We start from the raw sequence: 15,867 nt of genomic DNA, 5'->3' as shown, positions 1-15,867 counted from the left end.
TCCTCCTGGGCTCCAGGAGGCGGTGAGCGGTCATCCCAAGCTCCAGGGGGCGGGAGTGAGCGGTCATCCCAAGCTCCAGGGGGCGGGAGTGAGAGATCCTCCCGGGCTCCAGGGGGCGGGAGTGAGAGATCCTCCCGGGCTCCAGAGGGCGCAGTGAGCGGTCATCCCAAGCTCCAGGGGGCGGGAGTGAGCGGTCATCCCAAGCTCCAGGGGGCGGGAGTGAGCGGTCATCCCAAGCTCCAGGGGGCGGGAGTGAGAGATCCTCCCGGGCTCCAGGGGGCGGGAGTGAGAGATCCTCCCGGGCTCCAGGGGGCGCAGTGAGCGGTCCTCCAGATGGGCCTTACGTCATCAATCTATGTTGCAGGCCGACGTCAGGTGGCGGTGACAGGGAGAGGCAGCGGCTCCGGGGGCACACAGTGATCCTGAGGATGGAGGAGTATCCGGCCGGGGAGGAGGTGAGCTGCAATCGCGCTGATGGCCAGCTCGGTGACGTCTCAGTGAAGCCGCGGAGTAGCTGAGAGTCACTTGAAGCCGAGGTCGACGTCGCTTAGGGCGGTGGCTGTCATCATCATCACCACGAAAATGTCGGCCCCTGACAATCTCTTGTCTCACCACCTCTCGTACAAAGCCCCCCCCCACCCCACCAACACTCCCCCCCCCCCCCCCAACTCCCACCAACACTCCCCCCCCCCCCCCCCAACTCCCACCAACACTCCCCCCCCCCCCCAACTCCCACCAACACTCCCCCCCCCCCCCCCCAACTCCCACCAACACTCCCCCCCCCCCCCAACTCCCACCAACACTCCCCCCCCCCCCCCAACTCCCACCAACACTCCCCCCCCCCCCCCAACTCCCACCAACACTCCCCCCCCCCCCCAACTCCCACCAACACTCCCCCCCCCCCCCCAACTCCCACCACCAACACTCCCCCCCCCCCAACTCCCACCAACACTCCCCCCCCCCCCCAACTCCCACCAACACTCCCCCCCCCCCCAACTCCCACCAACACTCCCCCCCCCCCAACTCCCACCAACACTCCCCCCCCCCCCCCCCAACTCCCACCAACACTCCCCCCCCCCCCCCCCAACTCCCACCAACACTCCCCCCCCCCTCTCCACACCAACACTCCCCCCCCCCCCCCCAACTCCCACCAACACTCCCCCCCCAACTCCCACCAACACTCCCCCCCCCCCAACTCCCACCAACACTCCCCCCCCCCCCCCAACTCCCACCAACACTCCCCCCCCCCCCCCAACTCCCACCAACACTCCCCCCCCCCCAACTCCCACCAACACTCCCCCCCCCCCCCCCCCAACACCCACCAACACTCCCACCAACACTCCCACCCCACCCCCCCACCAACACTCCCCCCCCCCCAACTCCCACCAACACTCCCCCCCCCCCCCCCCAACACCCACCAACACTCCCCCCCCCCCCCCCCAACACCCACCAACACTCCCACCCCACCCCCCCACCAACACTCCCACCCCACCCCCCCACCAACACTCCCCCCCCCACCCAACTCCCCCCAACACTCCCACTCCCCCCAACACTCCCCCCAACACTCCCCCCAACACTCCCCCCAACACTCCCCCCAACACTCCCCCCAACACTCCCCCCAACACTCCCCCCAACACTCCCCCCAACACTCCCCCCAACACTCCCCCCAACACTCCCCCCAACACTCCCCCCAACACTCCCCCCAACACTCCCCCCAACACTCCCCCCAACACTCCCCCCAACACTCCCCCCAACACTCCCCCCAACACTCCCACCCCACCCCCCCACCAACACTCCCCCCCCCCCCCCCCCAACTCCCACCAACACTCCCACCAACACTCCCACCAACACTCCCACCAACACTCCCACCAACACTCCCACCAACACTCCCACCAACACTCCCACCAACACTCCCACCAACACTCCCACCAACACTCCCACCAACACTCCCACCAACACTCCCACCAACACTCCCACCAACACTCCCACCAACACTCCCACCAACACTCCCACCAACACTCCCACCAACACTCCCACCAACACTCCCACCAACACTCCCACCAACACTCCCACCAACACTCCCACCAACACTCCCACCAACACTCCCACCCCACCCCCCCACCAACACTCCCACCCCACCCCCCCACCAACACTCCCACCCCACCCCCCCACCAACACTCCCCCCCCCCCCCCAACTCCCACCAACACTCCCACCCCATCCCCCACCAAAACTCCCCCCACCAACACCCCCCCCACCAACACCCCCCCCCCACCAACACCCCCCCCCACCAACACCCCCCTCCACCAACACACACCCCCCCACCCACACCCCCCCACCCACACCCCCCCACCCACACCCCCCCACCCACACCCCCCCCACCCACACCCCCCCACCCACACCCCCCCACCCACACCCCCCCACCCACACCCCCCCCACCCACACCCCCCCCACCCACACCCCCCTCCACCAACACACACCCCCCCACCCACACCCCCCCACCCACACCCCCCCACCCACACCCCCCCCACCCACACCCCCCCACCCACACCCCCCCCACCCACACCCCCCCCACCCACACCCCCCCCACCCACACCCCCCCCACCCACACCCCCCCCACCCACACCCCCCCCACCCACACCCCCCCCACCCACACCCCCCCCACCCACACCCCCCCCACCCACACCCCCCCCCACCCACACCCCCCCCCACCCACACCCCCCCCACCCACACCCCCCCCCACCCACACCCCCCCCCACCCACACCCCCCCCCACCCACACCCCCCCCACCAACACCCCCCCCCACCAACACCCCCCCCCCACCAACACCCCCCCCCCACCAACACCCCCCCCCCACCAACACCCCCCCCCACCAACACCCCCCCCCCACCAACACCCCCCCCCACCAACACCCCCCCCCCACCAACCCCCCCCCCCACCAACACCCCCCCCCACCAACACCCCCCCCCCACCAACACCCCCCCCCCACCAACACCCCCCCCCCACCAACACCCCCCCCCCACCAACACCCCCCCCCACCAACACCCCCCCCACCAACACCCCCCCCCACCAACACCCCCCCCCACCAACACCCCCCCCCACCAACACCCCCCCCCACCAACACCCCCCCCCACCAACACCCCCCCCACCAACACCCCCCCCACCAACACCCCCCCCCACCAACACCCCCCCCCACCAACACCCCCCCCCACCAACACCCCCCCCCACCAACACCCCCCCCCCACCAACACCCCCCCCCACCAACACCCCCCCCCACCAACACCCCCCCCCACCAACACCCCCCCCACCAACACCCCCCCCCTCCAACACCCCCCCCCTCCAACACCCCCCCCGCCAACACCCCCCCCCGCCAACACCCCCCCCCGCCAACACCCCCCCCCCCGCCAACACCCCCCCCCCGCCAACACCCCCCCCCGCCAACACCCCCCCCCGCCAACACCCCCCCCCGCCAACACCCCCCCCCGCCAACACCCCCCCCCGCCAACACCCCCCCCCGCCAACACCCCCCCCCACCAACACCCCCCCCCACCAACACCCCCCCCCACCAACACCCCCCCCCACCAACACCCCCCTCACCAACACCCCCCCCCACCAACACTACCCACCACCCCACCAACACTACCCACCACCCCACCAACACTACCCACCACCCCACCAACACTACCCACCACCCCACCAACACTACCCACCACCCCACCAACACTACCCACCCACCCCACCAACACTACCCACCCCACCCACCAACACTACCCACCCCACCCACCAACACTACCCACCCCACCAACAACACTACCCACCCCACCAACACTCCCCCCCACCCCACACTCCTCCCACCCCCCCACCTCACACTCCTCCCACCCCCCCACCTCACACTCCTCCCAGCCCCCCACCTCACACTCCTCCCACCCCCCCACCTCACACTCCTCCCACCCCCCCACCTCACACTCCTCCCACCCCCCCACCTCACACTCCTCCCACCCCCCCACCTCACACCCCTCCCACCCCCCCACCTCACACCCCTCCCACCCCCCCACCTCACACCCCTCCCACCCCCCCACCTCACACCCCTCCCACCCCCCCACCTCACACCCCTCCCACCCCCCCACCTCACACCCCTCCCACCCCCCCACCTCACACCAATATTCCCCCACCTCACACCAATATTCCCCCCACTCCCCCACACCCCAACACCCCACACCAATATTCCCCCACACCCCACACCCCAACACTTCCCCACCCCACAACCCCCCAACACACCCCCTCTCCCCCCGCTCCCCCGCCCCTCCCCTCCCTCCCCCGCCCCTCCCCTCCCTCCCCCCCCCTCCCCCCCCTCCCCCCCCTCCCCCCCCGCCCCTCCTTCCCCCCCCTCCCCTCCCTCCCCCCCCTCCCCTCCCTCCCCTCCCTCCCCCCCCTCCCCCCCCTCCCCTCCCTCCCCCCCCTCCCCTCCCTCCCCCCCCTCCCCTCCCTCCCCTCCCTCCCCCCGCCCCTCCCGCCCCTCCCTCCCCCCGCCCCTCCCTCCCCCCGCCCCTCCCTCCGCCCCTCCCTCCCCCCGCCCCTCCCTCCGCCCCTCCCTCCCCCCGCCCCTCCGTCCCCCCGCCCCTCCCTCCCCTCCCTCCCCCCTCTCCCCCCTCTCCCCCCCCTCCCCCCTCTCCCCCCCCCCTCGCCCCCCTCCCCCGCCCCCCTCCCCCGCCCCCCTCTCCCCGCCCCCCTCTCCCCGCCCCCCTCTCCCCGCCCCCCTCTCCCCGCCCCCCTCTCCCCGCCCCCCTCTCCCCGCCCCCCTCTCCCCGCCCCCCTCTCCCCGCCCCCCTCTCCCCGCCCCCCTCTCCCCGCCCCCCTCTCCCCGCCCCCCTCTCCCCGCCCCCCTCTCCCCGCCCCCCTCTCCCCGCCCCCCTCTCCCCGCCCCCCTCTCCCCGCCCCCCTCTCCCCGCCCCCCTCTCCCCGCCCCCCTCTCCCCGCCCCCCTCTTCCCCCCCCCCCTCTTCCCCCCCCCCTCTTCCCCCCCCCCCTCTTCCCCCCCCCCCCTTCCCTCCCCCCCCCTCTTCCCCCCCCCCTCCCCCCCCTCTCTCCCCTCTCTTCCCCTCTCCCCCCTCCCCTCTCTCCCCCACCCCCCCTCCCCCCCACCCCCCCTCCCCCCCACCCCCCCTCCCCCCCTCCCCCCCTCCCCCCCACCCCCCCCTCCTCCCCCACTCCCCCCTCCCTCCTCCCCCCTCCTCCTCCCCACTCCCCCCCTCCCGGGTGGGTTACTCTTTGGACTGTTTCCACACTGTAAGGAATCTAAAAGTTAACTCCCTTTAATTCTACATTCAACCACAAGCAGACAAAGCTAAAAAGCACTTCAAGAATATTAGGGTGGTTAGCACTGTTGCCTCACAGATCCAGGGACCTGGGTTCAATTCCCACCTCAGGCAGCTGTCTGTGTGAAGTTTGCTCATTCTCCTCATGTCTGCGTGGGTTCCCTCCGGGTGCTACGGTTTCCTCCATGGTCCAAAAATGTGCAGGTTCGGTGATTTGGCCATGCTAAGTTTCCCGTAGTGTTAGGTGAAGGGGTAAATGTAGAGGAATGGGTATGGGTGCATTGCTGTTTGGAAGGTCAGTGTAGACTTGTTGGGCCGAAGGGCCTGTTTCCACACTGTAAGTAATCTTTTAAAAAAATCCCTCCAACCCTCAACAGTCTCTCCCCCACTCTCCCTGTGGTACAATCTCATTACCCCGACATGACTTCATGTCCCCCTCCTCCCCAGCATGTCCTGGTAGTGCTCCCAAATTCTCTGTGATCGCTTTTAGGTAATTGAGGTTGCGAGTAACGTGTAACTTTTCTGACGTCACATTTACCAGTGAAATGTTTGTTTGCAGATTTCCTTCAATGCAGATGAAACCAGCAATATTGTCAAAGAGGTAAGGTTATATTCACTGCAAATGGCTGTATTAAAATAGAGTAGGTGAATTTAGAAATAAAATAATATTGGGTGTCTGTGTTGCTGGCCTGAGATGTAGCTACCCTTCTGAAAATGAAAGCTGTCTGTAAATAATGCTCTGTTTGATAAGGCAATCTGTACTTGGCTTAGCATTCTAGATTTTTCTAATCTGCCTGTTGGAGCGGGTGGAACTTGAACTTCAGTCTCCTGGATCAACAGTGGGACATTGGTTGAATAAGATGTAACTGATCCTTCAAGGGGTATTCCTAATTTCATTGTGTACCTGAGGGATTTTGAGTTAGCATATTTAAAAGTCTTCAAATTCTGTTGAGGAAAATAATGATTTTTGGAGACCTCAGTGTCCTTTTAAATGACATTTATAATTAGGAAATTACTGCAGATTAAACCATGCCAACCAGATGGAATGGGCTTGAATCAGTGACTTTTAAATCTGGTATTTGGTTAGTAGGTTTTGATCATTGTCTCTCGCGAACAGGTAGATGTATTTCTTGATATGTTAGTGAAGGTTTGAAAAACTGGAATAATTGTAAGGAACATTGGTGTGTTTGGGGTGATGCAATGCCTTCCTCAGTAGCTGATGTAGAACTTCCTTGGTAGCCTTTCTTATTGTGGCTATTTAATAATACTGTGTAGTTTTGTCAGTCAACCTAATTTACCCCTTTGTCCTTGAAATGGAATCTTAGTCTGAACAGAGTGTTACTATTCTGTGTTGAATTAAAACCTGCAAAAAACATAAAGCATACTAGCAGAAATGTTTAAGCCATAAATATGCAGTTAATTTGTGATTTATTTTCAGTGCGTTGACAATATTATTGGAGGGGTTGATTATAATCACAGCAAGATCAATCAGTGGACTGCAGCTGTAGTTGAACAATCCCTGATGCATTTGGTTAAAATGGGAAAACCGTTTAAATACATTGGTGAGTATTCTGTAATAAAGTAAAAAATAATTTCAGAGGCACAAATTGTTGTTAAGCTGATAAGGTTTGTTTACTTTGCTACATCACCTTGAAGTAGAATCACCTTGAAGTAGAAGGAAGGATTCAGGATAAGAATGTCTTAGTACTGTGTGAGGCTCAAACTCTGAAAAGAAATTTACTCGTATTTTCTTTCCTGCTACTATTCCTGGTTTGACATTCACGATTTTTTAATGGCTGTCTGTTGAAGAAAGATGAGACCGAATTGAGATGAGCATTAAATCAATTTTGTAATATTTGTACATAGTCGTTCGTTTGATAGTTACCTTTGATTTGGTAGCTAATTTTCAGTTACACTTTATGTACAGTACTAGGGTGTAATCATTCAGGGTGTACAAAGTTAAAAATCACACAACACCAGGTTATAGTCCAACAGGTTTAATTGGAAGCACTAGCTTTCAGAGCACTGCTCCTTCAGGTGGTTGTGGAGGACATAATTGTAAGACACAGAATTTATAGCAAAAGTTTACAGTGTGATGTAACTGAAATTATACATTGAAAAATACCTTGGTTGGTTTGTTAAGTCTCTGATCTGCTAGAATGACCATGTTGGTTTCACTTCTTTCATATGTAAATCACAAAACCTTTCTTAAAAGTTACATTCTCAGGTTAGCTTTAATTTTTAAAAAACGTTTTGTGATTTACATATGAAAGAAGTGAAACTATCATGGTATTCTAACAGATGAGAGACTTAACAAATGATCAAGGTATTTTTCAATGTATAATTTCAGTTACATCACGTTGTAAACTTTTGCTATGAATTCTGACTTATAATTGTGTCCTCCACAACTTGCTCCTGATGAAGGAGCAGCGCTCTGAAAGCTAGTGCTTCCAGTTTAACTTATTGGACTATAAGCTGGTGCTGTGTGATTTTCAACTTTGTACATCCCAGTCCAACACTGGCATCTCCAAATCATCATTCAGGGTACTTTGGTCATATTGGTATGGAATAAATGTGAATTTACCTTGGTGCTTTATTAATCTTCTTGAATTTCTGACCTGAATGAGATAAATAAAGGAAAACTGGTGTTTGTTTAGTATTGAAACTGCTTGAAGTTATATTTTAAAGGATTGCTTCATGAAAGACTGAAATTGGAGAGCTTTCCCTAGTCTCTAATGATTCAATAAACTTCCAGTTGTTTTACTTTTAAGACCCATTGCTTATCCTGTATGGAAAGATAATTCTGCGACTTGCAGTACTGTTTTTTGAGAGATTCAATTTGATGTAAGATCTGGGCCTTGGATTTCAGTGCTTGGTTATGTCTCGCCAACAAATAGTGCTCGAGGTTTTCTAATCCTCATGTCAACTGTGACCTTCATTGGTTACTCTCAACATTACAACTGCAAACGTCTTATTAAAATAAACTGTGCTTCTATAAATTCCCTGCACGTTGTTGAACACTTTGAGATGTTTTCCCATTTTTGAGTTGCTTTGAAAGAAATAGGTTTTGTAATTATGTTTCTAAATAGTAATCCAGAGGCTGCTTTTTGCAATCCCACTGTGGTAGTTTGAGAATTTTGAATTCTGATCAACAGAACTGCAGAAAAAAATTGGTAAAAGTGACTGTGAAATTATAGGATATTACTGAAAAATCAATCAGGAAGGACATCTATACTGTGACCTCCATATTTTATAATAGCTCTTTTGCCAAGATGATTGACTCTTGTGATCTAACAAACCACTCGGTTATATCAAATCAGTGCCAGTTGTTCAGGAATAAAATGCACAAAAAAATTTACAAGGCCACCAAGGACGGCAATAAATACACAGCTTGTCAGGGTGCCAACGTTCCAAATTAGGACAGAAACCTAGCGTTTAGATAAAAGCAGCATTCTCTAATTTATATGTTTGTTACTCTGAAAAAGCATTCTCACTGAATTATATATTGATAATTCTAGTGACTTGTGCGATAATGCAGAAAAGTGGAGCTGGTCTCCACACAGCAAGTTCATGTTACTGGGATAGCAACACTGATGGTAAGTCTTTCCTCTTTAATATTTAGAATTTTTTACAAACGCATTTAAAAGTAGAGTATCTATTTAAAAATTGGTGCCTTAATTGAAAGTAATATGTTTCATAGCAAAGTCTAATGATTCCATTAAATGATAGAACATGTCTGATGCGTTGGTTTGAATACCACATTATAACATTATGCATGAAAGTAGAAGATAGTTAATTCAGGCCACTGATTGTTCTGACGTTCATCAGTTTCAATCTGGTGACATTTTGCTTCAGTGTGAAATTCAGTTTTTCTGTTTCTTGAGAGTTGAATATGTTGCTAAAATGAGAAAACAATTGTCATTCGTAAGTTGTAATTGATTAGACACAATAAGTCAAGGATCGACCTTTGGCATGTGTCCCTAGCAGATCATCGCTTTAAAAATATACAGCCCTTTCACCCTCATCCAACTGAATTGTCTACTGTATTTTGAAAGCAAGAGTTTACCATGTATCTTTTCCATTCATGAACTCAAAGTATAAAGTGGTGTAATTGGCTTATAAAGTTTATGGTATCATAAGCTGTGATATTTTAGAACCCTGCATAAAGTTATATAGATTAATACGTGTTTTGCTTTTGCAGGAAGCTGTACCGTGAGATGGGAAAACAGGACCATGTATTGTGTCATCAGTGTTTTTGCCGTTAGCATTATGCTGTGATGTGCAAGATGTGCTTGTGTGCATTGCTATCTCTAAACACCAACTCTTAAAATATGTACATAAGAGAGACCATTTATTTGTGAGTTAGGGTTAGCATGCATTGTTTGTGGGTGAGGCATAATAGTGTACATTTGATCAAGAGTTACAAAGCAAAAATCCATTCCTTAGAAGGCTACATCTTGTTTATTCCTGACCAATTTAAACATCCACTAAACTATTTCACCACTCTATATCCAAGCTGTGGACTAAGTGTCCACTACAGATATTTTATCAGCAGAAATAACAGCTAATTTTCACCAGTCTTTGCCATTTTGGAGATTGGATTTAATTGTTACATTATTGTGTTGTAGTAGACAACTGATGTAGGTTAGTTCAAATAACTTGTCGTACATGCTATTTAATCAGCGAACTGTCGACCCTTTGCTGCAGTGTGCAGTTGACTGAATCAAACAAGCTGGTTCCTAGATCATATAAAAACTACAGTGAAATTAGTAATGCAAAATTCACATTTCCTTATTTTATTCAATTTTTAATTTTCAAATCATGTATTTTTGATTTGAAAGAGATTCTAGAAAAAGAACTTGATTGGATAAAATAATCCATTTCTTTTTGAAGTTTGAGAGATTATCTTGTGTATAATGTAAATTTAAAAATTAATGATTAATATATGTTTGCTTAACAATGTTTGCAGTGTAGTAGATCAAAGTTCTGAATATGGAGTATGTTGACAATATGAAACATGGTAGCTAGAGTTGATTAGCTATCGAAAGATGTGCTTTTGGGGTTAAATGCAGAGTCTGAATCATATTTAAATGTCAATTGAATTATCCCCATAAATGAATTGGACCATTATAACTGCTTCATGATGTGATAGTTGCATCTTTGATGTTGTAGCTTCTTTCTTAATTAGTAACTGACTAACTTGGATTTTGAGAGACCTGCGCACCCTCCACTGAAGCAGGATATTGCATTTTTAAAAACCATTTTCAGTTTAAACACTTTTTACAGTTCTGTTATGAATTGAAAATGCTTAGCACTACATATACGTCACAAATTATCAAGTAAAGTTGTCATTTTCACTTAAGCAATGTGAAATACAATATAGACATTAAAACATTGTTTTTATGTTCAGTAATTTCCTGCATTAAAGTTGTAAATGAAATTATCCTCTGATGTAAAAGTATGAAGTCTTTTTAGAGGAAACTATTGCATTTGAGCTATAGTTCTCTTTTGGGTGCAGAAATTCTTTTGCTGTTTGAAAAAGACTGATGGGGTTTTTCCTTTATTCAGTAATAATAGTGGCATTGAATAAATGTATGTTTACTGTAAACAGGAACATAACTACAATCAAGTCAATCAGATTAAATCTGGGTGGGGGGAGAAGTAATATTTTATATTCCAAATGAAAATATTTTGCTGTGACTAATTTTGTAAACATTTGAATTGTGTGAAAGACTATGTGTACATAGGAAGATATTTCAGTGGTGAAAAAATTAATCCAAAAGTTATTGTATTTTGATTTACATGTAAACAATTTTAAGCGAAGAATTGTGTTGAAAACAAAATGTGGCTAATGATTGGATCTTGAATTTGTTTATTTTAATTAAACTGATCAAATGCTGATAACTACAAAAACATAAATAGTAATTTTCATGGTGGTCGAATAGAAAGGAAAAACTTGCATTTAAATATCACCTTTCATGGTTTCTGGAATTGCCAAATCCTTATACTGTTAATGAAGTACTTTCTGAAGTGTTACATTGTTGTAATGTAGGAAATGCAGCAGCAACTTGCTCACAACAGGGTCTCAGAACCAACACTTTTAATAGTGACCAGCTAATGTTTTTTTGGTAATGTTGATTGAGAATAAAAATTGCACATAACACCAGAAATAGTAGCATGGGATCGTTTACTACCACTTTAAAGGGAAGATGGTGCCTTGCTTTAATTTCTCATTCAAAAGACTGCACCTCAAACAGTGCAGCAGTCCCTCAATGTGGAAATGTCTACTCAGAATTTTATGGGCAGTCTTTGAAATGATCCTCGAACTCTCAAGCAACTGACTCAACTGAGTTATACCAATTGTGTCGTAGTTGACTGGGCTTTATGCCGTTTGGTTATTTTTATTTAGAACTCAACCACTGTTACAGGCTAAAGGCTAAAACTTAAAACATTTGTGTCCACTATTAGCACGGCAGACATATGAATTCTGAAAGAACGATAATTTTGATTCTTACAGGATAAGTGAAGTGATCTGTTGTGGAAATAATAAAATTATACTTGTTTACTTTGCAGTTTTTAATGTCCTTGATTCCATTAGTCTTTCTTAGCCGACCTGTGTTTTTACTTAAGTATTCTTTTATCCCACCAGAAACCTTTAGAACCTTTTACTCTCAATTACTGGTAGAAACTTGTGGTAGTGCCTGGAACTCAGGCAATAACAAAATGAGTATCAAGGCCTATAGTACACCGGTGAAGCACTGAAATGTAAAGTCTATTTCAATTTCAGGTATATTAAGTTGTTGAGAAGGCCTGGAAAATTACTTCTCAATGCAGATCAGTAAAGAATAATGTTTCCTTGATTATCCAGATAATTTTATTAAATGGTTACCTCCAATCACTGACATCAGTTGACTATTTTCCTTTTCCTTCTTTACATGTTTTCTGATTAAACTACAATGTTCTGTATAAACTTAGGATTTGTGTCCATGTGTTGTTATTTATTTTATTTTGTGCAGATAATTGAACATCATATATTTCTCTTCTAACTACATGAAATGGTACAGACTTCAATGTCTCAATGATTTTTTTTGGCATGTTGTTTACTTTAAATGCACCACTTGTTTCCTTCAGGCAGCAAAGAATTCCTGCACCCTATTTCAAACAAAAAAACTTTTCAGGGATCTTAGGAACGTACCATAGATTATAAGATGCTATGAACATATTGAAATATTTCTGAGAACTAAAAAATGGACACTTAGGCTCTTTCTTGTTCCATTCAAATGAATTTTATATAAGGCTGCTGAGGATCGTCATGCTGCCTCATACAGGTAGTGAATGATAATGATGCTGAGGAGTAGATGTTAGGAATAGGTTAAAAGTTATGATTTGCTTTCAGGTTTCATGGTATTCTTTGAAACCTAAGTTTCATGGTACCCCTTGCTAGAAGTTGTTTCTGTTATTTATATAAAAGACCATAATTGTCCTATAACTCATTTCTTAAGCAGGAAACTTTGGCGACAGGATTTGTTGTATTCCTAAACAAAAATAACCTTTACTAAAGCAAGCCCTTTAATTGGATGTTAAAATGTTAGCCTTATTCTGAACAGTTAAATGATTAGGTGGCAACACCTTACTCTGATTTAGATTGATAACAAAGAAGCATTTCTTGTTGCTATTATACTCTTCCTGGTTTTGCTTCTGTTAAACTTCTTTTAGGAATATGCACCTCTGGAACGTGGCTAACAGTCTGCAGTTCCTCGCTAATAGTACATCTTAGCTAAGTTAAACATGCAAGAGCAGTTCGACAACTGTACCTCCAATATTTCACTTCTTCACCTAACAGGTGTCATCAATGGATGTCTGATACTTTGTGAGAGCAGAAATGGATTTTGGTTAAATGAAAGTACAGAAGTTAATTCAGCATCTTTCCACTTCTGGATTCTGTCCATTTGTGTGCTAACTAATTGTGCCACCAATGGCAAAAAATGTGAAATGGCAAAAGAATTGGGTCTAGATGTCATTTTTTGCTGTTTTGACAGCAAACTTGTATTTGAGCTTTCCTTAATATTGCCTGCTTGTGAAGACATTTGAATGGTGATAGAGACTTGATGGCCCAAAGGGCCTCTTATGTGCTCAAGGAGGATTTGTATTCTTGTAATATTATGCCCACAAATCTGAATGGAAACTTATTTATGAGCAGCCCAGTTTAACTTGCAACTTCAAAAATAATTTTGACCTCTCAATGATTGGAATATTTGTTCAAAACTACAATAAGCTTTGTCTGATTTTCCTACTTAATGATTACAGGAGTAAATATGTGTCACTACCATATAGAGTGAGACAGTGCATAGGGTGAGTGTGAGGAATCTTTGTCCTCTGAACTAAGGGGGAATATATTTTCCATTGAGGCAGTGTTGTAAAAGTTGAGGAATGTCCTTAGAGGAGAGATTGAAGAAACTGGACCTGTATGCTGAAGAGTTTAGATGCATGAAGGTGATCTTATTGAAATGCTAAAAATTTGTAAGGGGCTAGATGTAGTTGCAGTTTTCCCTTGCCTTGGATATTTGGAATCAAGGGACAGCGAATAAAGGCAATCCATTTAGCAATGAGATGACTAATTGTTTCATTAGGGTAATGAATCTTTAGAATTCTCAATGCCAGAGGCAGATAGAAATGTTGAATGGCATACTACTCCTATGTTTCTAACGTAGACATTCTTTTTTCCCAAAAAAGGTGGACAGTGTTGGCTAGGTTAACTATTTTTAATAAATGTTGATGTTTTTTCCCAAAACATTGTTCTGTATTGATGATGATACAGTTGAGAAGAGGAGCAAGTCAACTAGACAAGGAAGGCAAGAGTAAGGTAGAGGACGATGTAAGACTCATAAATTAAACTGCACTTATTTCAATGCAAGAGCCTGACAGGTAAGGCAGATGAACTCAAGGGATGTTGGGAGCATGGGATTGGGATATAGTTATTACAGAAATGTGGGTCAGGAAAAGGCAGTTTAATGTTCCAGGTTATAGATGCTATAGGAAGGATAGAAACGGAGGAGAGGGAGTGGCATTTCTGGTGAGGGATACAGCTGCACTTAGGAAGCATATTCCTGTTAGTGCGCCCAGTAATGTTATTTGGGTGGAACTGAGAAATAAGGAGGGGATGGTCACCTTATTGGGATTTATAGGCCTCCCACCACCACCCCAATAGTCAATGGGAAATTGAGAAGCAAAATTGTAAGGAAATCTGATGTCTTTAAGAATGAGAAGTTTTAAATGGTAGGGGGTTTGAACTTTCCAAACATAGACTGGGGCTGCCATAGTGTTAAGGACTTGGATGGGGAGGAAAATATTAAGTGTATACAAGGAAATTTTCTTATTAAGTATGTGGATGTACCTACTAGAAAAGGAACAAAACTTTTCCTTTTAGGAAATCGGGCAAGTGACTGAGGTAACAGTGGGGAAGCACTTTGGGGCCAGTGATCATAATTCAATTAGTTTTAAAATAGTTATGGAAAAGAATAGGCTTGATCTGCAAGTTAAAGTTTGAACTTGGACTAAGCCCAATTTTGGTGGTATTAGGCAAGAACTTTTCAAAGTTGATTGGAATGAGGTAAAGGAACAGTTGGAAAGTGGGAGGCCTTCAAAAATCAGATAACGACAGTCCAGAGACAGTATATTGCTGTTAGTCTGAAGGACAAGGATAGTAAGTGTAGGGAATGCTGGATGACTAGAGACATTGAGGCTCTGGTCAAGAAAAAGAAGGCATATGTCAAGTATAGACAGGTGAGATCGAGTGTATCCCTCAACAAGTATATGGACTTTGGGAGTCTACTCAAGGGAAAGCAGGAGGGCAAAAGGGGGACATGAAATAGCTTTGGCAAATAAGGTTAAAGAGAATCTAAAGAGATTCTACAAATACATTAAAAGTATCAGAGTAACTAGGGAGAGAACAGAGCCTCCTTGAAGATCAACAAGGCCATCTATTTATGAAACCACAGGAGCGGGGTGAGATACTAAATTAGTATTTTGCGTCAGTATTTACTGTGGAGAAAGAGATGGAAACCAGATGACTTGGAGAAATAAGTAGTGATACAGACATTTTTCAAGGTACTACAGAGGAGGTGGTTCATTAAGACATATAAAGTGGATAAATACCTTAAAACCTAATCAGGTGTACCCTAGAACTGTGGAAACCTAGGGAAGTGATTGCTGGGTCCCTTTCAGAGATATTTGTATCATTGATAGCCGCGGGTGAGGTGCCAGAAGACTGAAGGGTGGCTAATGTCACTTAATATCTGTTATTTGAGAAAGGGTGATAAGGAAAAGCAAGGGAGTTAAAGACTGGTGAGTCTGATGTCAGTGGTGGGAAAGTTGTTGGAAGGGGTTCTGAGTGTCAGGATTTACATGTATTTTGAAAAACAAGGATAATTGGAGATAGTCAACATGGTTTTGTGTGTGGGAAATTGTGTCTCAGTAACTTGACTAAGTTTTGTGAAGAAGTAACAACGAACATTGATGAAGGCAGAGTGGTAGATATTGTCTATATGGACTTCAG

General features: G+C 48.3%; 1 protein-coding gene across 1 annotated transcript; it reads left to right on the top strand.

Annotated features, from left to right (window-relative positions):
- Window positions 1-325: 325 nt before the first annotated feature.
- dynlt3 (dynein light chain Tctex-type 3) lies at window positions 326-12,286 on the top strand. Its single transcript, XM_072585106.1, has 5 exons — window positions 326-455; window positions 5,872-5,913; window positions 6,751-6,874; window positions 8,831-8,908; window positions 9,514-12,286. The coding sequence occupies exons 1-5, from the start codon at window positions 429-431 to the stop codon at window positions 9,588-9,590; spliced, it is 348 nt and encodes a 115-aa protein (XP_072441207.1). The 5' UTR covers window positions 326-428; the 3' UTR covers window positions 9,591-12,286.
- The last annotated feature ends 3,581 nt before the right edge of the window (window positions 12,287-15,867 follow it).

The sequence above is a fragment of the Chiloscyllium punctatum genome, chromosome 15 (genome assembly GCF_047496795.1).
Source record: "Chiloscyllium punctatum isolate Juve2018m chromosome 15, sChiPun1.3, whole genome shotgun sequence".
In the NCBI taxonomy this organism is placed as follows: domain Eukaryota; kingdom Metazoa; phylum Chordata; class Chondrichthyes; order Orectolobiformes; family Hemiscylliidae; genus Chiloscyllium; species Chiloscyllium punctatum.
This window is presented reverse-complemented; position numbering and strand designations above follow the sequence as displayed.